The sequence below is a fragment of the Herpailurus yagouaroundi genome, unplaced genomic scaffold (genome assembly GCF_014898765.1).
Source record: "Herpailurus yagouaroundi ecotype Mexico unplaced genomic scaffold, PumYag 139, whole genome shotgun sequence".
NCBI classification, from domain to species: Eukaryota; Metazoa; Chordata; class Mammalia; order Carnivora; family Felidae; genus Herpailurus; species Herpailurus yagouaroundi.
The window spans coordinates 26581559-26608962 of record NW_024412394.1 but is presented as its reverse complement, the minus strand read 5'-3'; the positions used below and the strand labels follow the sequence as shown (position 1 = coordinate 26608962).

The following is a 27404-nucleotide window of genomic DNA, read 5'->3' as shown; positions in this document are numbered from 1 at the left end:
GAGAAATAACAACCTCCCCACTTGCCCTTCCCCTCAACCATGGCCACTACGATATGATAGCCTAGAAAGAAAGACTTGAAAAGAACTAGATAGGATTTAATTTTTAAGAACTGGGATGGGAGCAGTAGAAAAGGTTCAAACTGTAGTCACAGACGGGGCTGCTCTGGTTAATCTTGCATTTTTCCTGTTCAAGTAACACCCTGGGACCCCCACACTACTTCTCCAGTTATTTCTGGAACAAAGTCTCTGGCAGCCATGGGTCTGAACCATGCGTGGTCCATGGATCATTCTTAACAGCACCGGATGCTTCACCTTTTCTTTAGGGGCTGCATAATCAAGTCACAAAATAAAATCTAACTTGGGACCAGAAGTAGAATTTGGTAGTGGAATGTGAATTTGGTGAAGCTTTCTTCTTTTTCCATAATAACACTACCATTACCACCAGGCATCTTTTCCAAATGTGGCATATACAAATCTCAGGCAACAATACATGTATGGAAGACCTATAATTTTTTCTACAACTTCATTTCCATTTCCTTTTGTCCATTCTGATGAGATAACAGAGAAATAGTTCCAGTCAGTGAGGGTTTCTCCCTCTATCCCTGTGACTTCTTCACAGTTCCAGGGTACAGGTGTTGCAGGTGATCGGGTACACTGATGTCATCAGATAATGCTTTGCCTGGTCTTGCTAATTAGATCACACAGCAGAATCCAGAGCTTTTTTAGACTCAGAGGCATGAAGAAACTCAGTGCTTTCTGTCCTATAAGACAGAGATAGCATGAGGAGGTTGTTAGAAAATAAGAGATTATAATTTCAAAAAATTACCCTCAGGCTTCATAAAGCACACACCTTAATATGTATTCATTGTGTACTCAGTTATGAAGAACTAGAATAGCTATAACTCGAAAGATCTTTTTATAAGTAAAATCTTCTATGGGGCACCTGGGTAGCTCAGTCCGACTCTTGGTTTCGGCTCAGGTCATGATCTTGTAGCTTCATGGGTTTGAGCCTTGCATTGGGCTTTGTGCTGACAGTACAGAGCCTGAATGGGATTCTCTTTCTCTCCTTCTCTTTCTTCCCCTCCCCCACTCATGCTGTTTCTGTCTCTCAAAATAAATAAACTTAAAAAAATAAATAGAATCTTTTATGAATAACTAAGATATGAAATAATTTAAGGTAGAGCTTCTTTGTTTGAGACTTGGATTGGGAGCAATGGGAAGAAGTATGTGGGGAGTTATTACTATGCCTGCCCTGAGTTACCCTGTGTCCCTGGAACTGCTCCTAAGTCATATTCCGGAAACCAAATAATCATAGGAAAACATTTTGAAAAACACTGCTCTATAATAATAACTGCTTAAATTGGAATACTATTATTACCAACATAATTACAAAAATATGTATCTTTGATAGCATTGAAACAAGAATTATTTTTCATCTTCCTCAAAGAATAGTTAGGATACAACTAAATCCTAAAAAAAAAAAAAAAGCAATTTTTAATGAACTCCACTGCATTTTAATTGTGTGGAAATTGTCATTAGTCAGTGCAATTTAATTCAGTGGCAACAAAAATTAGCCTATTTTAATGAGACATGGATATTTTCACTTTTCTTGGTACTAGAGAAAAAGTACAGCATGCCAATTAGAGCATGTTTATGGAAACAAGAAAATCCTAATGCTACCATTGTTGTGAGATTCCGTGTTTGTTTCTGAGCAACTGAGAACCTTACCTCCCTTACTTGTCAAGTTTAAGAATAGTAGTACTCACTACAGAGGATTGTTGTGCATGTCACAAAATATATTTCATCTGTCCTGCATGTGGTACGTGCTAAGCTAATGTTTGCAATATGTTTACTATTGACCATTAAAATTTATTTTTATTTTTTTAAAGTGTATTTTTATTTTTGAGAGAAAGAGAGACAGAGCATAAGCAGGGGAGGGCAGAGAGTGAGGGAGATAGAAGCAGGCTCCAGGCTCTGAGCTGTCCACACAGAGCCCAACACGGAGCTTGAACCCATGAACTGTGAGATCATGACCTGAGCCAAAGTTGGACGCTCAACCAACTGAGCCACCCAGGTGCCCCAGACCATTTAAAAATTTTAAATGCATGCATATAAATGTTCATAGTAATGGGTTGCATTCTAATTGTTATACCACAGTGTTCAGGAACATGAAGTAGCAAGTCTGTCTAGTCAGCATTATGTTATTATTATTGTGATCACATTTAACATGGTCTTGAAAAGCATGAGTTCCTGAGTTGGACAGCCAGAGTTCTGTCATCACTGTTTGTATAATTTGGGGCAAGTCCTAGAACTCCTAAACTTTTATTTGGAGTATTAAAAAACCTAAAGCAGTTAAAACAATTTAGCAATCACTAAATGTTAGTTATAATAAATTAATGAATAAATAAACAAACAAATAAATACATTATATATATTAGCGATGATGATGATGTTATAATGAACATTAATAATTTTTCTTACCTACCATTATCTTTTATTTATTTATTTATTTATTTATTTATTTATTTATTTTTATTTATTTTTTTTTCAACGTTTATTTATTTTTGGGACAGAGAGAGACAGAGCATGAACGGGGGAGGGGCAGAGTGAGAGGGAGACACAGAATCGGAAACAGGCTCCAGGCTCTGAGCCATCAGCCCAGAGCCTGACGCGGGGCTCGAACTCACGGACCGCGAGATCGTGACCTGGCTGAAGTCAGACGCTTAACCGACTGCGCCACCCAGGCGCCCCCCATTATCTTTTATTTAGTAGCAGCTATTTTGGGCTGGGAAAATTTGTTAAATATACTCATGCATCTGGATAGGATTTAGATGATATTACTAAGATATATCATTAATGTCTCAAAAAAGATTAGCATAAAGTCAGAAAAAAAGTAGATCTCAAATTCCTTAGCACTTAGCTATGGTAATTGATGAATGTTAAGTACTATATAAAGCTTTGCTGAATGAATAGAATGAATGGAATGAATGAATGAATGAATGAAGTGATGGGTATGTGAATAAATGAATTACTATAAGGAAAAACAGGCATAATAGCTTATAGAAAACCTATACTGAAATACATCCACATACACCAGAATATGAAATAATTTGAATAAGCCTAGAAGTTGAGTGGTTTACTGCTACTCTTGTTAATTTGGCACAAGTTTGGTTGTCATAGATCAGAGTCAGAGAATGAAGGTTTGATAGCAACAAGATGAGAATACTTTAAGAATCAGAATTTTATATCTGAGTTTAGGTTCTTATTCCTTTTGATTATAAATGTAGAAAAAGGATTTGACTTTGAAAGTACTTGCTAAGGAATGATCATACAGGCAAAAACACAAATTCTAGGATCTGAGCCAAGCTCTGATTTCTTCTGTCCCTGGAGTGTTTTATTTAAAGAAACCATTGATTTCTGCCACTGTGCTGAAGAAACTCATTGCGAAGGTGGCCAAAAAATCTGCCTCTAATTCAGTTTTCTAGGATCCTTTCCAAGGAGAGATCAACTTCTTTTGGATTAGCACATGAGCAGCTTTGCTGAAAGTAGCCTTTTATGCTTGAAGCTCAATTTTTTACTAACATGTTGAAAAGGAAAGAAAAACTCCCTGTGATAGTTTCTATGAATCCTAGAAACTTTAGCTTGCTTTATTTTAATATTTAGGAAAAAAATACTACTATAATCAAATGAAGTTTTTCCAGAGGAACTGTCAACAGCTCATTATTTGCCTGAGGCTTACTTGAGGGTATTTCCTTATGAAATACTAAAAGTACAATTAAAAATATCTAGTTTTCTGCCTTGTGATTTGAATAAAACTTCAGTATCACTAGCAATTTTTATTAGTTGTTAAACATGCTTTTGAAATGGGCCAATAAAAAAATCCTGCACTTAACAATTTAGAATAATGCCTATGAATTCCTCCCAGTAAACCAGAGCATTTTCCTTTAATGCATGTGGACAGACATTGTATTCTCAGAATTGGCCTCAGACTCATACATAAAACAATGTGACACATGCAGAACATGCCTCATGTTCTTGCCAAGAATAATCCCATATTAGGCAAGAGAGAAAGTAAACTGTGATGATATTTAGTCTGAAACATGGCCAGTGACGCCCTAACTTTGAAAAGTTACACAGATGCATTTTGAATACTAAGCTTATTATTTTTAGGAGCATCATGAAAACCAGAATTGGAAATACAGGGAAGCAGTGTGACCTTATAGAAACTGTGCTTTCTGTATTAGAAGATCTATGGTCCATGTTCTTGCTTGAAATAAATTTACATATAATTTCATTGACAAACACAATATGGGTCCTCAGTGGCTCCAGCAACCACCAAGGATATCAGAATAGCTATTAGCTGTCAACAAACACCTGGAATCTTTTCCTCACCAGTGTGGTTCTTCTTGTCATGTGTCTTATTTTTGTGCCCTATTCTTATTTTTGTGCCCAGTCTACTATTCCATATATTGCATTTGAGCGTTTGATTTTTTTTATACCAAAGCAATCAGAAATTTAATTAGAAAATTATATAGGAAGAAAAAGATATCCCTCCCCTCTTCAGATCCAACTTTATTTCAGAGGAAATTACTTTAAAATCTTTAGAAGTTTCTTCTGTATTTCTGCCTTCATACTTCTAAAGAATAAATGCATTTTACTATTTTTATGTATTCATTTCCAAAATTAGAATTGGCATCCAGTACGTATGACGATGTCCCTGTCCTGCATCAGCCTGCCTGTCCAGCGTGCTTATCCTGAAGTATGTTTTTTTGCAAAGAAACAAGCAAATAATAATAATAATAATAATAATAATAATAATAATAATAAAAAAAACTACTATGAATGGCACATGATGTTTTTTCACATATATTACACTTTAGTTATCTTTCCTCTTTTCTACACCCTTATCATCTTCCCCTCAGTCAATAATTTCCTTGTTTTTAATTTGCATAGTTTTCAATACATCCTTTTTTTTTTTTTTCTTTTTTAAATGCTTCATCAGATCTACCATATAACTTAGTGATGAGATTTCACTTTGGCATTCTCCTTTGTGTGGTCAAATGATTTATGGATTTCTCATTTCCTCTTTCTTGTTTTATTCCATTTTGCTGAAGCATCTTATATGTTAGCTTTTTGAAATCAAAGGATGCAGGGAAACTGACAGTCTTTCCACATCTGTATATATCTTTATTCCATCCTCAGACTGACTTTTATGCTTAGAATTTTATACAAAAATACAAATGGTTTTCACTTAGCATTTTGAAGGCATTACTTCAGTGATTTCTAGCATCCTGTGTTGCTGTTAAAAATCTAATACCCTTCAGATGTTTATTTCTTTATATGTGATATCTTTTAATTTCTCTCTTTTAGGGTCTTGTATTTTTAGTCTTCTGAAATTTCCAAAGTTTTACTTAATGTTTTTCTTTTGTCCTTCACTATGTTGGACACTGTGTGGAACCCTTCACTCTGTGGCAGGGTACTTAAGTACTGGCTGTCTTAATCTCATATTTCCTTTCTTGTATCCACTTGTATCTTTCATCATAATTTCTGAGGTAATTTTTATGCTTTGTATTGCTGCAGTTACTTGATTTTTAAAATCTTAGATGTTTTTTTTTCATTTTCAATACCTCTTATTTTTCATTTCAGAGCTCTGATTATTTTTCCTTTTTCATAACATTACCTTCATTTTGGGGAAGCTTTAGGATCTTTTCTTTACCAGTAGTCTTCTGAAAGTTCACAAAGATGGTGTTTTTCTTTTATCATTCGCTCTGCTGGGTGCTTCATGGACCCTTTGTGTCATGACACTTCAGTACTGGTCTTAGTCTCTTAACATTCTTTCACCGATTTCCATCTCTTTATCTTTTGTCCTAACATTTGGCACATTTTCTTTACTTTGTGTTTTAACACTTCAAGATCTCTTTCTTATTTTTCATCTAAATGCTCTGATTTTTTTCCCTCACACTGGTGTTGTTTTATGGAGAGAACAACCTTCTGTTTTCTCCCTGAGGATATTACTTAATTACAGGTTTTTGCAAGTTTCTCCTGTTCTCTGATGTATCAGTCAGGGTCCCAGCAGGAGACAGATGTGTTTAAACTCAAAGAGTTTAACTGAAGAGAGTTTAATGGAAAGACTATTTATAGGTGTTTGGGCAGGGAAGAGGAAAAGTCTCCCAGAATTTGGGAGAGCTTGGAGGTGTGAGGCTGAGAATCAGAGCCACTGCCAAGGCTATGGTGAGGTACAAAGAATAAATATCTCCTCTTTCTGATGAGGTAGAGTGGGAAAGCTTGGCTGCACAGGGTGGAGAAGGGGAACTGAGTGTTCTCTTGCCTTCAACTCAAACGTCAACCAGTACCCATGCTTTTAGTTCTTTCCTTCCTTACAGCCTGTATCCTTTCCCTTTTAGGAGTTCTGTGGAATAAACTGGCTCACTTATACTAGTCTCTTTCTCCACAGGAACTTTAGGTTGAAGTATCATGAACTCTGCTAAGTTAGCTAGCAATCTTCTATCTGCTTTCTGTCTCCAAAAAATTTATGAACATTCCCACCACTGATATATCCTCTCCATTTTTTGTTATCTTTGTAAATTTATACTTTGTTTTATTCATGGTAAAGAAAAGACTTGTTGAGGGGAGGCAATAGGAGGAATTGCATAAGGCTAGTCTTTCATTTTTAACCAGAACTAGTAATAAAAATTACTTTTGTGAGACTATCCAGTTGTGATATAGGGACAATGCTAATTTCTACCAGGAGAATACAGCACATGCTTAGCAGCTGAAATGTTTCAGATTCTTCAGGCAAGAAAGAAAAAACAAAATGAGGTTCTTACTAGACGTCAACTTCTACCATCTTTGAACATCAGTGTCCCCATCCTCAACCCCATCAGCTTTTCTGATGCTTTCTCTTCTTTTTTCCATTTTTTCACCCTACCACACATCTCCAACAACCTTCACCATTCACCCAGCACCATTAGGTAGGCACAACATTGGATGAATGAATGTTGACAAATACCTTTCAGTGTTCCCCAAGCCTAAGTCTGAGCCCTCTTTCTTTATAAATTCTTTGAGGGAAATTTTTTTAATTAAAAAAAAAACTAATTTTTTTTTGTTTTTATTTTATTTTAGTTTCAGGTATAGAATTTAGTGATTCATCACTTACATACAACACCTGGTGCTCATCACAAGAGCCCTCCTAAATACACATCACCTATTAACTTTAATATGCTACTTCAGCATTTTCTTTAAAACTTCTTTTTTTATTCTAGACCTATTTCATTGTCAAATAATGGTATCTTTTGTATGCTCTTAGGAGAATTTACTGAAATGATCTTGCTTGCAAAATATAAAAATAAATATAAAATATTCTGTGGACATTAGAAAATCAGATATACTCCATATATAGGGAAAATTCTGACATCTTTTCATTGCATTTTAGTAACCATATTTTTCAAATCTGTTTTTTTCCAACCGGTTATTTTGTAATTTAGTAACGATGTGCTAAATTCCCTACTTTGATTTCTAATGGATTTTATTTTACATGTTCATTATTTTACGTATATGTATTGCTTTGTGACTTTTATAAGTCATTGTATTCTGTGTTTTGAACTTATATTGCTATTGAAGGCTAGCTAGTCCCTGATCTGATTTTTTGGTTTACATTTGTTTGATCACTTTGTCTGCTCACTTCTGAGTCATTGGGTCTCACATATGTCAAATTTAAACTATTAGAAAAACCTTAACCTTATTTCAATAATTTCAATGTTTTTATTGCTGAAATTTTATGCTTTATGGATTTATAACATTTTCCTTCTCTACTGTGCTATAATTGTTTTGTCACTAACTTTGAAAATAGACCTCCTCTTTTAATTTTGTGAAAAGTTATATTAATGTTTTTATAAAAATTTAAATCTGTCGTTTTGGCTGTAATAAGAACATAACTATGATTTTCAGCTGCTCTTTGAACAAGATTCAGTGTTTAGCATTGTGTGCCCTCAACTAGTTTTTCCATTATTTTCTAAATATTAGATTGAAAACCACTTATTGATTTTACAACATAGATTTTCTCCTTAAAACGTAACATTTTGTATTCAATATTTAGCTACATTTAATATAATTATTTAGACATTTTTGTATATTTTTCTAACTTGAAATTTCATTAGCAGTAATTTTCTCATTTTGAATTTCTGTCTGCTGAATCATATATTTCACCCATTGTGAACAGGTTCTCAAAGGATAGCTTTATAGATAGATATACTTCTGTAAACATTTTCATCATAGTTTTATTTTACTCATCATATTATGTCATTTTCCTTCAGCTTGCTTTATATGAAACTGTTTCCTTTGACTACTTGGTCAAGTTTATAAATGTGTTTGTAAACTCTGTTAACATTTTTATAATTATTTTCTTCTATTAAAAAAAAACTTTATTTTTGTATCTTCAAGCACTAGATGTTCTAATTTATATCCTCAATTTAAATTGGGAACTGTAATCTTTCTTTATGGGTACCATAAACATTTTTGGTTTTGTTGTCCTATTCTTGGTAGGTGGAGGTTTATGTTTGACCAGTTTTGGTTTGTAATCAAAAAGAAGTTGTACTCTGTTTTGGCAGAGGAGAGACAGCAGATGTGGAAGGAGATGAGGACTTGTTCTTGCTTTAACTTACAGTTTCTTTCATGGAGGTGATTGGGTAGAGAAGATTCCAAACCCAGACCAAGGGAGAAAACAAGAAGCACAAATAGCAGAAATAGCAGCCTTGCCCAGCATGCTGAGAGCTGCTGTCATTGGTACTCACTGCTGATTTTTTTTTTTCCTGTGCTAGAGATCTGAATTAACAAGGAAAGGGTTTTCACTGGGACAAAGTATATGGTTGATACTCATGCTAGCACCAAGAACATCCCTCACCATCCTGGACAGCCAGGTTCTCAGTTTGATTGGCATGTGTTTCAAGAGACAAAGCTAATGTAAGCTCCTATAAGACTAGTGCTGAATCTTCACAGGTTGAAATGTTGATCCTCACAGGTAAAGAGAATTTCAGTTGGACAGCTTTGTTTTAAAAGCTCTCTAACATTTCAAGGTCAGGAAAATGAAGAAGAACCAGAAAGGAGAGAGAGATAATGAGCTACTAGGAAAGTAGAATCCAAAACAAGAGAAAATTGGGTGTAGAGAGTAAAGAAAGTATTTCAAGGAGGAAAGATGTCATCTAAGGCATATGCTGCAGCTATTGAGTAAGATGGGGAATCAGAAATGGCCATTCGATTGTCAGTGTGGGAGAAAAAAAATAAGCTTGACAAAGGTAATTTCATGAAAGCCTAATGGAGTTGGTAAAGACAGAGTGAGCAGGAAACAATTAGCTAATATAAACAGTTCTTAGGGAATTTTGTTATAGAGGGAAGTCTCAAACTAAAGAACTGTGTGGAGGAGAATGGTCAAGGAAGATATTTTCTCTTTTTTAAGATCAAAGATACTAAAGCATGCTTGTAAGCAGCTGAGAATAATATACTACAGAGAAAAATAGTTGATGAAGTGGGAAACAGGAAACAATAGCAAGTATAATACTGTTGAAAAGTAAAATGTAGCCCTGCATTTGGGGTGCTGTAGGGGACCCACTGGCTCTCACCAAAATTCAGTGGTCTTTTATTTTTTTATTATTTACATATATATTTGATGTTTATTTATTTTTGAGAGAGAGAGTGTGAGCCAGGGAGGGGCAGAGAGAGAGTGAGACACCGAATCTGAAGCACGCTCCAGGCTCTGAGCTGTCAGCACGGAGCCCAACACGGGGTTCGAACCCACGAACCATGAGATCATGACCTGAGCCGAAGTCAGACGCTTAACCTACTGAGCCACCCAGGTGCCCCCATCCAGTGGTCTTTTAAATGGAAACTTGAAGGGAAAGGAGGTGTGAGATAGTCTCACAGTTATTTCCTATATTCTCCCAAAGTTGAACTTTTCAATGTCTTATTTGACATACCTTTATTGTGCTATTATTTTTTTTCTAAGATGCTCTTTTAGAAAAAATTTAAAAATAAATTTCAGTTACTTCCCTCCTTATCCCCATTGAGTGCACTAATATGTAGACTCATTATTCTTTAGCTTTTAAAGACTTAAGACAGTCAATATTTTTCTTAAAGCACATCAGTCTTTATGCTGGCATAGAATCAAGATTAAAAATAGATTACTGCCCACTTGAAAGTATGAGTTTCTAAAAATCTAATGTTTTTTCAATTAAAATAAAAGTCATAGATTTTGTCTGAGGAAAGAAAATGTCCCTGAACAGTGCCAGAAAGCTTATTAACATAGTAATCAGCTTATTACCATAGTTGCAGGGAGTAGACAGACAAGGAAGAAGTACCAATATACCTACATCACACTGAGTGTATAATATTTCAGTCTGTTCTGTGTGCTGGTGAAATTCAGTGTGTTTTATTTGTCACATCATTCTAAAAGACAAAGAATTTTCCATGTTTCGTAAAAATAACATGAAACCTGCCCCCCATCAACACACACAAAAGACTTTGTCTTTTTAAGTTTAAATATTATACTATATGATGATAAGAGACAGGCCATGGCTTAAAACCACATAATATAGGGGCGCCTGGGTGGCGCAGTCGGTTAAGCGTCCGACTTCAGCCAGGTCACGATCTCGCGGTCCGTGAGTTCGAGCCCCGCGTCAGGCTCTGGGCTGATGGCTCAGAGCCTGGAGCCTGTTTCCGATTCTCTGTCTCCCTCTCTCTCTGACCCTACCCCGTTCATGCTCTGTCTCTCCCTGTCCCAAAAATAAATAAACGTTGAAAAAAAAAATTAAAAAAAAAAAAAAAACAAACCACATAATATAAAGTTTTGTTTCTATTTAAATCAAACTAAAAATTGTCTTACAATGACAGTGATTATTAGCTTCCTCTTCCCCTCAGAGACCACTTGCTGTTCTTGCTTGAGTTGAAGTAAAAGGCTCATTGGACTTAGAAATTCCAATAGTGACAGGTTAGCAATGAGACTCTTATTTCCAATTAATAAAGCCTTTAAAACGAGATATAGTACAAATTACATTCAATCTTTGATACATTTTTGGGAATTCACTTTTATTCCATGGTAAGAAGGCATGATGAATCAGATTTTTTTTTAATACTTGAATTTCTATCAGCCATCATAGAATGTTCCCAAACAGAGAATATAACTTTTCGAGTCAAAGAGAAAATGTTAGCCAGGACCCCAGAGTGTTTTGCCAGTTCACAGACTCGTGGGTCTTGTCATGTTAAGTTATACACTGGATCTTCATTTATTTGGGTTAACAAATTCTTAAGAGTTTATGAATGCCCTAGTTTGGGAATTTGTGATTGTTCCAATAGTGATGCATCTGTGGCTCCCTCCTTAATGAGGAATCATTTGTTACTCTAAAAGGACAGTGCTGGATTTTCTAAATACCAGGCTATCTAAGATGAAATCTTAGACCCAAACGAATGAACTTGCGTTTCCTTCTTTTGTCCCCAAAATGAATGCTCACCAAGAGCAGTTGCATAGTACATACCATTTTTAAAAATGCAAGCTCATCAGAATGTACACAAATGCACTTAAGACCCTACAGAGCCAGCAGCACAAAACTATTATAGTGGACAGTTATCTTTTCAGCTATTCTCAATAAGGACCATGTATCTTCTACCTTTATTAAGACCTCATTTTGTTTTCTTTTTACTATAATAGGCCAACACAGTCACAAATAACAATGGGAGTATTTTTTCAGATCTCAGTTTTCAAAATACAGTATTAGTGCAGTTTATTCAACCAAAGCCCAGTAACTAATGGTGCAGTCTGTTTGTGACCACTTCCTTCCAAGATTCTATTGTTTGCCCAAACTCTCTCCATCTCCCTCCTGATAGAATTCATTCCGTGTTTTATCAGATTAAACTTCCAGGTTTTTTCTGAAAGGAGAAAGGAACAGGGAAACCCTCTGTGTTGTGCTATGAAGGATGGCATCAACTAAAGTTTCAGAATTTCCCAATTCTCTGTACCTCACAGCACAAATTCTTGTGTTATAAATTCTATTTACTGTCACAGAGAAATGAATATATGCTGCATGGGGATTTCAGCAAGGGACTAACTTGGCATTAGAAGAACACTCTGTCTTGGAATTTACATTGTCCCTGCGCCCATGCTTGGGCTCAAGTCTTCGAATGATTACACCCTCAGACATACTAAAGACCACCCCTCCGTTAAGCATTCCACTTACAAAAGTTATAGAAACATATTTACTGCTATATCCAGATTATAATACCCAGATTACTTAGTTCATAGAAAAGGTAGACTAATCTACATAGTTGTAAGTTTCTCCATTTCTTTTCTCTTATAAAGCAGTTACGATTAATGTTTTATATCTTTAGATCCTATAGTTCTTGAACTGTAAAGCATTATGTTCCAGACACAATAATGAGAAAATATTTTTATTAATTCTCTATTCTCTATTTGCTCTTCCATAAAACTTCTTAATACAAATGATTAGAGCAGAAATCATATTCCAAAGGTAATTTATGTTAAAACTCTGTTATCTATTACTTTTTAAAAAATTATGTGATGAGTGTTTACAAATGTATTTATATGTTTATACCATATAGTTATATTTAAAGTTGAAGTTGTTTTTATCTAATTTTTAAAAACAGCATATAAAAAACAAATTGAAAACAATTTACATTTCTGTAGTACTCAATTTAGCTTAACATCTCACATGAGGCATTAGAACCTATACCTCTCTTTCAGCACCAAGTATGTCAGAATGTTCCAGCATCTCCATTTTGCTATTTTAAATATTATCTTCTATGATAACTGTTGAAGCCTTTCTGTAGGAGTCAATTCAAAGAACACTTTAAGAACAAACCAGTGTTTGTGAGTTTGGCTATATGCAGCTGATATAACTGAAAGCTAAAATTTTATGGTTCAGATCATCAATTTCCATTTCAATTTTATTGTCCATCTTCAAGCTCTGAAAGAATGGTCATAAGTGTGATTTCTGAGTCTAAAGTTGCTGCAATTTGAGACCCTATAAATATAGATGTCATAGTGATGATGGATTTAATGCTGTACTGGGTTTGCCTAAACAAGTCTTCCCAGAGCAGCTTTTGTCTGACTCCAAGTGATGGATGATGGAACCCAATTGCTCATGAAACTTTATTGTTCTGTGTGTATGTGTGTGGCCATGCATGTATGTGTGTTTTTGATAGAAGTGAACATTCATCAGCCATTCTCAAATACATTATCCTTTGATTTCCATGAATTTCCTATAATTCATTATAACTAGTCTCTTGGGCAGACGTACACATTGCAGAGGTTAACCATTACAACTTAACATCTATATGATGGCTTGCCTGTCTATTTCTCCCCTTGGTATATCAGAGGAAGTCAAAGAAAGCAGTAGGGTTTTGGAATCAGAGATTAAGAAATCCCAGCTCTGGAACCATTAGCAGTGGATTTGGACAAGTTGTTTGCTCTGTTCAAGCCTCTGAACCCTGATTATTTCAGAGGTAGAATGGGGATAATAATCATGTTTAGAGTAAACAAGATAATGCAATATAGAACACTTAGTATATCTAATATGGGTAAATAAAGAAAGTATGAATACGTTTCACCTAAAATATATGGTGGTAATAAATGTCTAGATGAGCTAGATCTCTGCATTTCAACAGATTTCCATTGAAAACTGTATTTTCTGTAGTTCATTCAACATTATTTTTCTCAGTTTTGTGTTCTTTAGTTTTTTTTTGCTTTGACTCAGTAGTTTTCTAACTGTTGATAATAATACCACTTCTATTATAATTACCTACTCCATTGTTTTATAATATTCTTATTCTATCAGTATTATCCTTAGTTCATGTAATCTGTTGTTATATGGTAAATATACTTCTTATTTTCTCAATTATGTATAATTTAAATCTAACTTGAGAAAAACAAAAATTCTTTTGTATATATGATATACAAATATTATTATGGGCTTATCCATTTTATGACCTTGATTTAAACAATAAATTTAGAGCAACTAGAATCCTGATACTTTGAAGACAGAAGTACACAACTGCACATGGAGCATAAAATGGGAAGCGGGTGGTAAAGCAAGAGAGTTACAGGTTAAACACTTCCAGGGAAAGAGTGAGTTTAAGATTGTCTAACCTGGAATGAAAGAGAGAAACAGACATCCAGTTTAACAACAGTCTGAATAAACATACTTATGTACTATGTCCCTACAAAATCTATGTTGAAGTCTTAAGCCCAAGTACCTTAGAATGTGATTGTATCTGGATTATGGTTAAATGTGGTTATGTGGATGGGCCCTAATCAAGTATGACTGATGTCCTTACTAGAAGGCGAAGAGACAGCCAGAAGTATGTGTGCACAGAGGAAAGACCATGTGAGGATACAAGGAAAAAGCAGAAGATTGGGCTCTCAGGGTAAACAAAATAGGCTAATACCCTGATCTTAGATTCCCAACCCCAGATCTGTGTGAAAATAAATTTTGGTTAAGTCCCCCAGTCAGTGGTATTTTGTTAGGTTAGACATAGGAGACTAAGACACAAAACAAAATCAGTCAACCAAACAAAAAAACCTAACATTTATAGAGTGTCTGACTTTTTTTGCTAATTGCTCGTTTTTTATTCAACAATCAAGAAATGAGTGGATTGCATAATTTTTACCATTACCATACTTGTACATTGCATTTATGGATATGGAAATTGAGTATCAAAAAAGTTAGTAGTCTCGCCTATTTGTCTCATCCCATTTTCCTGCAAACATTCCAGCACACAGGACATGATTGTGCTCTAGCACCCCCCAGGTTTTCTTTCAATTTACTCAAATCCCTCCTGCCTCCAGGGGCTTTTGCATATGATGTTGCCTCTGCCCAGCACATTCTTACCTAATTCTGCTGGTCTACTGATTCCTACTTATTTTTCAGATTCCATGTCAAATCTTACCTCCTTGAAAATGTGTTCCCTGAGATCTCAGTTTAAATCAGCCCACAACTCTTTTAAGCATTTTGATGCTTACTATATGTTATCTTCTCTCTTGAGATTTGAATTACAAAAGATGCCACTAATGCTGTTTTGTCAATCTTGTATCCTACCATGGACTGTCTTGCCTGACACATAATAATGTTGAAAGATACCTGCAAGATAAATTAAGACTAAATATCTCCTAGATAATAAATGACGAAGCTGACAGTCAAAAGGAATTCTTTGTCTCCAGAGTCCATGCTTTCCCTCTTTTTTTCTTAAAAGTGTGTGTATACATATTTTGTATGCGTAGATATTACATTCATATGTTTATACATTAAGTAATTTAGAAAAGGATTAGGGAACAGAAGTAATGTAGGTATTTCTAAAATGAAATTCAAGTGAGCAAACAGCATATATGGTATGAGGTAGCTACCGTGCCTCATTTACTCTCTCCCTTCCCAAATAAAAGAAGTGTGATACAGCAGAATAATCCAGAATCCCCAGTAACATTTCCTAAGGCAAATAGGCTTTATTAGTAATTGTGGAACTGCGGCTAGATTAAACTGAAAGTATTCATCAGTATGTTGAGTTTTGTGGAACTTAATTCTGTAAATAATCTGACTAGGGACATACTCTCTAAATTCTCATTACGAAATCGTTAGCACTCTTTGAAATTGTGATGTGCTGACCAACCCCAACAGAGAATGTTAAGTATAAACAATTGTACTGTAAGCTATCCATTAGCTCCTAATGTCTTTGGAACTCCAAGGGCAGATTTTTAAATTCAGGAATGAAAGGGGGTTCTCTGAGGATGATTTCATCACCAGATCACTTTATATGTTTCTGTGTGCTTTTTGATCCTCCCCTTATTTCTCTGAATAATCAGACTTCCTCTATTACTTCCATGTCTGGTATTTTCTTGAATTGTTTTGAAGGAAGTCACAAAACAACCAAATGAGGGACTGCCCATGGTAGAAATTAAGGTACTACTGTATGAATCTCTTAAAAACTAAAAAATTGTATTTCACAATTATTCTGCTGGTTTACTTTATCCTTTTAATGCTTTAGAAAAATAAAAATTTAAATATATTCTGTGAATATTCAGAAATTATGAATATCATGTTTAAAATATTTATATAATTTTATCAAATATAAGGTCTAAAATGTATTAAATTAATTTATGAGATTTTATTAGTGTTTTTTTTTTCAATTTTTTAATGTTTATTTATTATTGAGAGACGGAGAGACACAGCGTGAGCAGGGGAGGGGTAGAGACAGGGGGAGACACAGAATCTGAAGTAGGCTCCAGGCTCTGAGCTGTCAGTACAGAGCCCAACGCGGGACTCAAACTCACAAACTGTGAGATCATGACCTGGGCCGAAGTCAGTCGCCTAACCAACTGAGCCACCAGGCACCCCAGTTAGTGTTCTTTTCTAAAGTAGATATTTCATCTCAAGGAATTGTGACTAGAAGTGGCTTATTGCTCATAATGATAAAGATAATAATTGGATATATTGTTCCTAATTAAATTTAATCAGTGATCTTAGTATCTAATAATCTAATATCAATTAGATATATAATATCAATAATCTAATATCAATTGAGTATTGTTTTACAGATCCTGAAATATAATTTAATTAGAACCACTATAATTAATATATGATATTAACCATCTCACTGATATTTAATCTTGATTACAAATGCAAAAATGTATTTTAAAAATCCATTTATCCAGTGGGAATATCTGAATTTTATCAGGGAACAGTCTTTGAGAAGAATTATGACATGATGTGGAAACCCTTTTCTTCCATATAAGAACACAAAGGAAAAGAAAAACGTCCTCAAGGTTCCCAAAGAATGAACCCCAAAAGAAAAATTAGTATAATACTGAGTTTAGAACTCGCCAGAAAACAACTCAATTGCATGATATTTTCAATACTAAATTCAGAGCTTTTAGCTACTATTTGCTCAGCTGCCCATAATTGTTAGAAAATCTAACTATGGCTCAATGAATGCCAACCGTTACTTTGCCAGTAGAAAGTCCCATGAGCACAGGGATAATCCTATCCTAACATGGAGACCAGGGCCAGACTGTGGTCACAGTGGAGGTGGTATCTAAGCACCTGGAAGCCTGTGGGCTTGTTAAGGGAATAGTTGATGTATTTCTAGGAACATAGTTGTTGTTATAAACTAAAATGCAAAATTGATTTTTCAAGGTCAGTAGGCCAATGCCTTAGTTTTATTAAAAAGCTAAAGATGGACAAATCATAACTCTGCCAATTGAAGGGCTATTTTTTCACTGGAGACACAAAGCAGTTATATAACACAAGAAAACACTACGTAATTGAATGCAAAAATGAATGGCACGCTGTTGGTGGTATTAGATGGTTAAGATATCATTAATACTGAAAATATTGGTAGCGTTTTAGGTAGTAAGTGAAGCTTAAGTACGTTCTTAAGTATTAGCAGCATTTAAGTGGATAGAAAACAAACCTAGGCAGGTTTCTCTTGGTTTAAATTTCAAGTGAAGATTTTTAGACTTAATTTTTTGATAGTGACCTACTATCCAAAGGTTTTTTTTTTTTTTTCTTTGATGTTTATTTATTTACTTTGAGAGAAAGAGAACACTTGCGGGAGTGGGCAAGCAGAAGATGGGTGGAGGGAAAGAGAGGGAGAGAGAGAATCCCAAGCAGGCTCTGCACTGTCAGTGCAGAGCCCAACACAGGGCTCAATATCATAACCTAAGCCAAAATCAAGAGACAGACACTTAACTGACTGAGCCACCTAGGCACCCCTACCATCAAAGTTTTAAATCAAGAAGTTTAACTTACTTTTTTTCAAGGATGGGATGAAAAGTGGAAGCTGGGAGCAATTCCATGTCACCTGTGGAAACTACCTGAATATATATGGTAGGAATTGAATTGGCCTTCTTAACAGAAATATCCCCTATTTATGTTTAATTCCCTTTTAAAAAATCAATTTTTATAGTGAACTTACTAAATTTCTTCTAAGTTAAATGCATATAAAATAACCCTAGAAGGGCACCTGGGTGGCTTAGTCAGTTAAGCCCCATGTAGGGCTCTGCACTGACAGAGCAGAGCTTGCTTGGGATTCTCTGTCTCCTCTCTCTCAGCTTCTCTTTCTTTCTCTCTCTCAAAATAAACCAATAAAACTAATCAAATAGTGTATTGGCATCAAATATATCAATTGAGGTCTATCTTTTATTTCTGTTTGTGAATAGACAGTTTAGGGGTCTAAATCCTCCCTGAAAATATAATTGTTTTGATTTTATAGTAATTTCTTTGTATGTTTATGGCTGATTAAATAAATTAATGGTGTTTTTTGATTTTCTTTTAGATTTTATGTTGAGAGAGAGGGACAGGGAAGGAGGGAGGGAGAGAGGGGAGAGTAAGAAGGAGAGAGAATCTCAAGCAGACTCCACGCTCAGCACGGGCCCTGTGTGGAGCTCAATCTCACGACCCTGGGATGGTGACCTGAGCCAAAATCAGAAGTCATACTTAACCGACTGAGCCACCTAGGCACCCCAATGGTGTTTTCAGTATAAATGTGATAGGCAGTTAATAAGGAAAATACATGCATGTACATGTTCTATATTGAGGTTTATCACTGGCAATTAAAGACTGCTTTCTTAAATAAAAGATGGAAGTCAGTAATTTTAAATAATGACTTTTATAACACTGAAGAATAATCAGATGAGAGAGTTAATACTCAACATAATGGAATTTTACTATTTGCTGTCTTTTTGATCATATATGTGTAAGATTTGCCTATTCCATGTATTCCTTCTAGGCTTTGCTAAGACATCTGGAAGCTTAGAAATTGTTGCTGTATGATGATAGGCATGCAAATAATAAAACAGTCGGTCACCCACATCTCTATTGTGTTCAGCATAGTTATTTGACCTTTCCTGGCATCTACCCTGACTACCTAAATGTAATGAATAGAATTTATGGCCCACTAAACTTTTCTTTCAGGTTCTAATTGGTGGAGAGTTGTTAATGATTACTATTATGTGAATACAAATGACAAATATGAGCAATCACTGCAAGTTTGGGAGAAGAATAATTACAGGTAGTTCAAACACCAGGAGTCCTGAAAAGAGTTCGATGTATATTTATAATTATGCAAAAAAATATTTGTTCTACTCATTTGACCTTTAAAGCACCCCGTGTGCTGATTTTAGAGAAAGCATTACAAAGCCTTGATGGAAAAATTTTACACTGCATGGTGTGCTAGGCAAACTGTATCATCAGCAAATGCTAAACAATAATGTTGTAAGACTGTTTTCTTACGTTCAGTCAATTCCTGTTAGATTCAATCGGACACAATCAGAACAGCATTGCCTCCACTCTAATGAGCCTAAGGGGAAAGATATGACTGCTGTTAAAAAGTGTGTCTCTTGAATAACGTAACAATCCTGCTAGATGAAATATTAGAATTGCATTTTCGGCAAAGAACACATGATGGTCTACATTGTTATAATGGACATTTACTTACTTTCATCTTTCTTCAGCTTAGCTGCCAGCTCTCTGGAATTGGTGTATGAGAAAAGATAATATGCCATCCATGTATTCATTTACAATGGGTAATTTATTTCAGAAATGATAATAGCTTTGAAAACAAGAATAACCAATGCAGAATTTTAAGTATGAAAGAAAAATTCCCATACTTACCCAAAGGTGAAAGCCTACAGAATTAGTGTATAGGAAATAGTGTTCTTGATGGTGAAGAAGTTTCCCCTCTGAGACAATGAATAGAAATTGTACTACAATAATAAAAACCATAATAAATTTTAAAGAAAAGCCACCAATGTGATATATTTATAATTAGTCTCCTACCATCATATATGAATCTTTCCCTAATACTCTTGACTTCTTCTGTTTGTTTATTCAGGTGATGGCAGGTCTATAGCTTAGAGTTGATAATCAAAAGCCAGTCACCTGATATGTTACTATTCATGCAGAAAACCTTTTTAAGGAATTAATGTGGCTAACACAAATTAAGAGAGACAGGTCTTGAGATTTTAACAAAAACTATTATCAGGTCCAGCTCCAATTAAAGAATCAAATTCCATACTCTGTTAACATTAATACTGTTTCACTGATGTGATTAGAAGGTAATATAAAAGATCTTCCTATACGTTGGGTCAAATGATAGCTCTGTATTCTCAGTACTGTAGGTATCAAAATCAGTATCAGTCAGAACTTTACCAAATAAACATCCAGCAGAAGATATATATTAAGAGATTTATTTCAAGGAATTGGCTTATATGATCGTGGCATCTGTCTGGATAAGTACAAAGTCTGAGGGGCAGGTCTGCAGACTGGAAACCTCTGGGTGGGGGCTAATGCTACAATCCACAGGTGGAATTTCTTCAAGGGAACTTCAGTTTTGCTTGTAAAGCCTTTCAGTTGATGAATGAGGTCTACTCAAATTTGGAAGGGTCATCTCCTTTACTTAAAGTCAACTGCTTGTAGATGTTAACCACACCTACAAAATGCCTTAACAGCAACACCTAGATTAGTGTTTGAATAGCAGGAGACTGTAGCCTAGCTAAATTGCCACACAAAACTAACCATCACAGACACAGTAGATTGAGAAAAAAGTTTGAAGAAAATTTAGGAATATATAATGGAAATGTTGAGAAAGCTTATATACCGCAAATTAACTTCTAGAAATTTTCCTAAGAAAATACATTGATGTGTGTATCAAGATGCATGAAACAGTCATTTATTTTAGTTTTACAGAAAAGAGTGAAAATACAAAGATTCCCAAATACCAATGATTGAACATTTTAGAAATAAAGTACAAACATATGAACTATTACTATACATTCAGGGAAGTTAATAGTTTGGAATAACATTAACATACATAAATGTCTTATGTTATTAAATTAACAAAGAAGGCAAACTCCAAAAGAGTTTATATGTTACATTCCCAACTTCAGGGAAAATTCTGTAATGAAATGACAGTTTTAAATTACAATACAGTTATAATGGTTCCTTCTGATAAATGCGGGTTATTGTGCCTTTTTCCTCTGATATTTTCAGCATTTTATGAAATATCTTCTAATAAATAAAGTACATGCTATCTTCAAAAGAAAAATGCTGTCATTCGTTAAGCATCTCTTTTATTTCAGATAGTGTCTTGTAAAACTGCTCATTATTCAACACATACTGTAGTGTTTGCCACATACAAGGCCCTGTTGTACGTATGAGGATACAGGAGTAACATAACAAAGGCCTCTGTCTCCTCATACTGTTGACATTGTAGTGCAGGAGCTATAATCTCCATACAGAATAGCATGTTCCACATGCTTAAAGTAGTGAAGCTTAAAGATCTGGTATTGAACTGAACTCTCATTCTCAACTATAGACAGACAAAGCCCTTAAAACTCCACTTTATTCATTTCGCTTGTAGCCTTCACCATCTCTCAAAATCTCACACTGTAATATCTCTTATTCTTCACTCTTCCTCTCATAATCATAATCACATAATCACACAGAGGTCAGTTCTGGAATATTTCTACTCTGTATTTGTGTGTGGTCTGTATTGCACAACTTAGAACCATTGTGTATTGAATTAATATGTATTTTATATCACACTTTTTCATTATTCTCTAGTCAGATCCATAAGAGTAAACACCACTGTTGAATATGGACTAAATACAGATCTTTAAAGGAAGAAAAAAAAATGTTCTTCTCATTTGGATAAAATATTCTAATTTGTAATATAAATATGTAAATACATATGCATATGTATTTTAGATACATATATGCAGGTGTGTATGCACACCTGTATGTACATGTGTATATGTATACAGGCATGTGTATTCCTTTAAATTTTAGAATTTAGAATGTAGAATAACTTATTGTATTGTCTTGATTAAAAATGTCATGGACAACATTTGGAATAAAAAATAGATTCTTAATGATAAACATGCTGAAGTGTCAAAAAATCTTTTAAGAAGAGTTCGAACAGAGAATACTTGGTATACCAAATATTAAAATAAATTGTCCCACTAGAGTAATTAAAGAAATATACTCAGAATCAAGTACACTGAAGAGCTATAAAATACGAAATGAAGAAATACTATATACATGAACTATTATTGTGAATATTAGTGACCTTCAAATCCATGTATAAACATAAAATATAGGCAAATATTTATTTCTTTGTTGGGAAGGATTTTCATTCAGAGAATATGTTGAAAATACTAATAGATCTTATATGAGTAGAAATATAAAACTAAACATTTACTTCTGGGAACATTTCCTAAGATTAAATAAGAGTGATATGACCTCATAAATTAGTATCAAGTACGCATTTATCACTTTAAAATCTTAGAAACTAAATATCCAACAATATGTTATGTAGTCACATAAGAGAAATTATGCACATCAGAAAATTTTAATTTAGATGTATAATTATTGACCTATATTTTATTGATATAATTCTAAAAACATAAAATTAAATATGATTACCCTGTTGATTATTTTTAAAAACAAAATTTAACAGTAAATTTCAAAGATCTTAGTGGCTTTATTCAGTGATTCATGAATATGTATGTATTGTATATATATTATCTTTTCAGTTATTATAGCTATAATCAACAGCCAAATAAATATGTTTGATGGCTTAATGGGTTTCCTTTGCTTCATGAAATATGGGAAATTTGTTCATTAACAAAGTCTTAGTGAATAATTGCTAATACTATTTCAATATCACAAAACAGTATGAAATACTTTTCCAAACATTAAAATTTAAAGATTGATTGGAGAAAAGTAGTTGTGCTTTTTATTTTTATCTTTTAATGAATAACTTCCTAGAAGCTGTATCCTCCCTAAGATATTTTTAACAAGCTTAATTGTAAGAAGTAATTAACCCAGAAAGCTTCTAGTTTGCTTCTAAATACAGCATCCAAGAATATCAAATGGGTTCTAAAAATGTTCAGTACATTTTTTCCCATGTTCTTAATATACAGACCAGCATGATCTTTTCAAAAACTTTTCAGAACTTTATTATAGCATTAATATTGGCTGCCATGTTATACATGGTTTTAGTTTTATTAACTTTTTATCATGATATAGATAAAAGGAGGATGCAAAAAAACTCCAAATATTTTTTAAGAAAAAATGTATATGCATTATAGATATCATTTATTTCATTGCTCCTATTCTTTATTCACTACAAAAATGTGTAAATGTGTGTGTGTGTGTGTATTCACATATACAGAACACATTTTCTGGGGTCATGAGAACATTTCTAAAATTGACCATATGCTGGGCTATGCAGGCTAAGTGAATAAATTTCAAGAATCAGAAGCAAACAGAATATTCTTTGAATAAGCTTGATTTGAGCTTTTATAGTATTTTATAATATAAAAGATAACCAGGAAGTCCCTGTACAGTTCTGAATAATCTTGGGCGAAACAAACAAAAAAATCACAAAAGAAATTAGAAAATATTTTGAATAGATGATGAGGAAGAACTTTTTGTGCATAGCTAAATTTATTCTTAGAAGTTTACAATCTTGAGAGCTTATGTTAGATTAAACAGCCTAGAAGCAGGAGAGTAAATTAAGCCCAAAGAAAGTGAAAAGACGAAAATCATAAAAATAAGAACAGAAGCTAATGGAGTAGAAAATAAACATAGGATGGCAACTATCAACAATGCCAAAAGTGTGTTCTTTGAAATTGGCTACTCCCTACCAAGATTAATCTACAAAACAAATAAAATGAGAAAAAGCACACATAGCCAATATTATAAGAAAGAGAGACATTGTTAGAGTCTCAACACCAATTACATCTTTACTGGCAATAATGTTAGGCATAAATATATTTTATGCCAGTATTTTGGATAAATAAAAGTATTTTATGCCAGTAATTTTGAAAATTCAGGTTAAATGAAAATGTTTCTAAAAAAACACAACTTAGTAAAATAGATGTGATAATACATATATATCTGCATTGATTAAATACATTAAATCCATCCTTAGTAACTTCCTCAAAGAAAACTCCCAAGTCCAGGGGGCTGTACTAGTGAATTCTACAAATATTGAAAAGTAGAGATAACGTCAATATTTTATTAACTTTCTGAAATAATAAAAGGACAGCATCATCTTGATACCAAAATTTAATAAGAGTAATACCAAGACAGGAGGGCTGAGGCCAATCACTCTGTTTAACATATATATTCCTTAATATATAGAAGAGTGAATCCTGTGTTATGTAAAATCGACATACATTACGGCCAAGTAAATTTATTTCAGGAATGCATTCAAACATTAAAAAAAACAGCATAATTCATCACAATAAAGAGAAAAAAATTTTTTTTGATAATCTCAATTCAAAAAGATAAACAAAGTAAGAGGAATTATACTTCAAATATCTGGACTTAATAAAAAGTATCAGTATTTCAGACTGTGATATTGGTACAGGGGTAGAAGTATAGACCAATAAAATAGAGTGCCTGGGAACATACTCACACACAAACACTCACTCCTATAGTCAAAGGTATGTTGTACACTGGATAACCATATTTAAACCTGATTCTTTTCAATATTTTTCACACAGAAAATTAGACAATGTAAAAAACTGAAGTAGAATATTATGCTCTTAATGTCATTTTAGTCACTGATGGGAATGTTCCATTTATTATCAGAATTTATTTCATTAAGTGATTGCCACAATTTGTTGTTTTGTCAAAATTTAACGTTGTATTTATGTACTTAAAACATTAAGGGTTTCTAATTTAGAACAGATTAATCTACTGATAACTTTGTTGGCTTTATGGTGAGATAATCTGTTTACTTAAATGTTTCTTCTTTTCTTAATAGCTTAATTAATTGGTCAAATGTTTATACAACACATGCTAAAACCATAAATTTTTTCCCTAAACGGTTGCAGGCAAGAATTTGATCCATGTAGAGCTGAACTGACTATTTTAGGAAGGACTATGAAAACAAGTGAATCTATCAATCACATATCTGGAAAACCCTTGCCAGAATCAGGATCTGTCTTTATTGGTGGTTTTCCATATCTTCGTGGAACAAACCAGGTATTTCTATTGATATCTTAAAATATATTTATTATGTCATTGTATGAAAAACAGATTGGAAAATTTTAGAAAAGTTTCCTAGTTGATGGAGCTGTCTTCATGGTTTTGAAAAGAGAGCATGAACAATTCTACTAAGATATCCTACTGAAGCATACTAAAAGTTTACTGTTCTCATTGTACAGAATTGCTTTGGTTGTCAGGCTGCTTTCCCATCTTATGGCTATACATGTGCATTATACTTAATGATAATTTTAAACATATGGGCTTTTGTTCACTCCTATGCTAGTGATTTCCTTGGATATATGAGTGGGTCGGCTCAAGAACACACCACAAATCTGATTCAGGAAATGGATCTGGAAGACCATTCCCAGTCTCCACTTCATATTGGGTTTTTAAAATGTAAAAATGTTCTCTGCAGAGGTTGTGCATATGCCAACCCGTACTCTAAATTTTCATTTAGATAATTAGCTTATTGTCTTCATTATTAACCTATATTTTTGGATAAGAGCTTTCATGCTGACTTAAATGTTATTGATCATTGGCTCCATTTTACGTTATTATGGAGAATTACTTTCACAATTTAGGGTTGCTTGTTAAGTGTACCAATAGCTTATTACATCTTTTCTCTTACTGTATTTACAATTGTGCTTTACTTATGTGAACATACTATTTTAAAATACCGGAGATCTAAAATGCTATTATTTTGAAGCCCCACAAGTAATATAAATTGGGTATAAATCTACTATTGGTAAGCTAAAAAAATTCAAAGCAAATTTACATAAAGAACAAAAGTCACTTGCATAGTTGATGTGATGCATATGCCTTCAGTGAAATAAGGGAATTCTTTATCTGTAAGCATGCAGACGTTATTTTAAATTCAGCTTTACTCCATTAGACTTTTTGTGACTTTTTCTATAGTAATGCACTTCACTGACTTTTTCCTAGATACAACAAGACTATAAGCTCTATAAGAGTAACACATTTCTGTTTTGTTTACCTTTTTATACCTCAAGGCAAGGACAGTTTCTGTCACATAGTAGGTGTCCATAAAACATCTTGTAAATGTATGATCAATTAAAGAATGGATGATAGGATTACAAAAAACTTACATAAATGAATCTTTAGTCATATATATATATATATATATACACACATATATATATTTATGTATATATACATCCCAAGTAAAAGATGAGTTCTCATATAGAATTTAATATTTGTGGGCACAGATTAATTAACTGCAAGTTCTCAAGACTCAAGGAGCTATTACTCTGTTGAGGATACAGGAGCAGTATAGAAAAATAGAAAAGAAAACCTCCTAGTCTCCCTAGGGGAATAAGGGGGTTTGTAGTTAGGCATAGATGTGAGGGATGATCAAGTGCCTACCAGGTAAGTAATATGTAGGCTGTCATTCCAGGCAGACAAAATGTCACACACTCAGGCTTAGGTAATGGAAAGACCTAGGAGAGGGGGAGTGGGAGTGGAAATAACTCACTAATTGTGGAGGCATGGAGTTTGATGTGAAATGAGCAGAAGGAAGACTTGATGTTGGAAAAGGCAGGAGTCTGAGCATCAGGGATCCTGTATAAAATGTAAAATATTATCTGTTTTTATACTGGTGCCTGTAGGAGCTATTTAAGAAGTTTGAACAAGTAGTGATCTTTAATAGTTTTTACTCTGAAGCACCTAAAGTATAGGATTGGAGGTATTTAGACTACAGATCAAGAATTGATAAAGTTAGGTAATAGCAACAATTAAACAAGAAATGGTGTTGTGACAGTAAGGGTGAGAGGATGACTATGAAAGCTATCGAGCTCATAATAATTATAGGAAAAAAATGGAAAAAGTGGAATTTGAATTACCAGTTTGTCTTATGTAAGCAGAGAATGTATAGTGTCTTAAAAAAGATGGGGATCACAAGATTGTTTATAAAGATGGCAAGTTCATTTTTGCATTTGCATTAATTTTTGGTAGAGATGATTTTCAAATCTTACCAGCTGGTTTGCCATGACCACTAATTCTTCAATCCATTGCATCAGTACATTCCTGTTGCATATCATCCTATCAACGGGACATTGTGATATAGAGTAAGTCATTTGAAATATGGGCCTTGAGTTTTTAAGAGATCCTGAATATGGGAGTCTTTATACATGTGATGGTGGAAGCCACGATCACTGATTGGATTGATTTTGTAGAATGAGAGAAGAGAGGATTAATTATTGGAGATCAGCAATTTAAGAGTGGGCTAAAGAAGAGGGGCACCCGAAAACGGTTAAAGGGTAGAGGAATTGGTAATAGAACAAGGGGAAATATGTCACAAAGACAGAGTTTCCAAAAGGAGTATATATGTTCAAC

At 33.9% G+C, this 27404-nt stretch overlaps 1 protein-coding gene across 1 annotated transcript in view; it reads left to right on the top strand.

Annotated features, from left to right (window-relative positions):
- Window positions 1–27404, top strand: part of LOC121029631 (protein eyes shut homolog) — a 790730-nt gene that overhangs the window by 184335 nt on the left and 578991 nt on the right. Inside the window, exon 6 of the mRNA XM_040473865.1 lies at window positions 24899–25049. Coding sequence (XP_040329799.1) covers window positions 24899–25049 — 151 coding nt within the window. The remainder of the gene's footprint in view (window positions 1–24898; window positions 25050–27404) is intronic.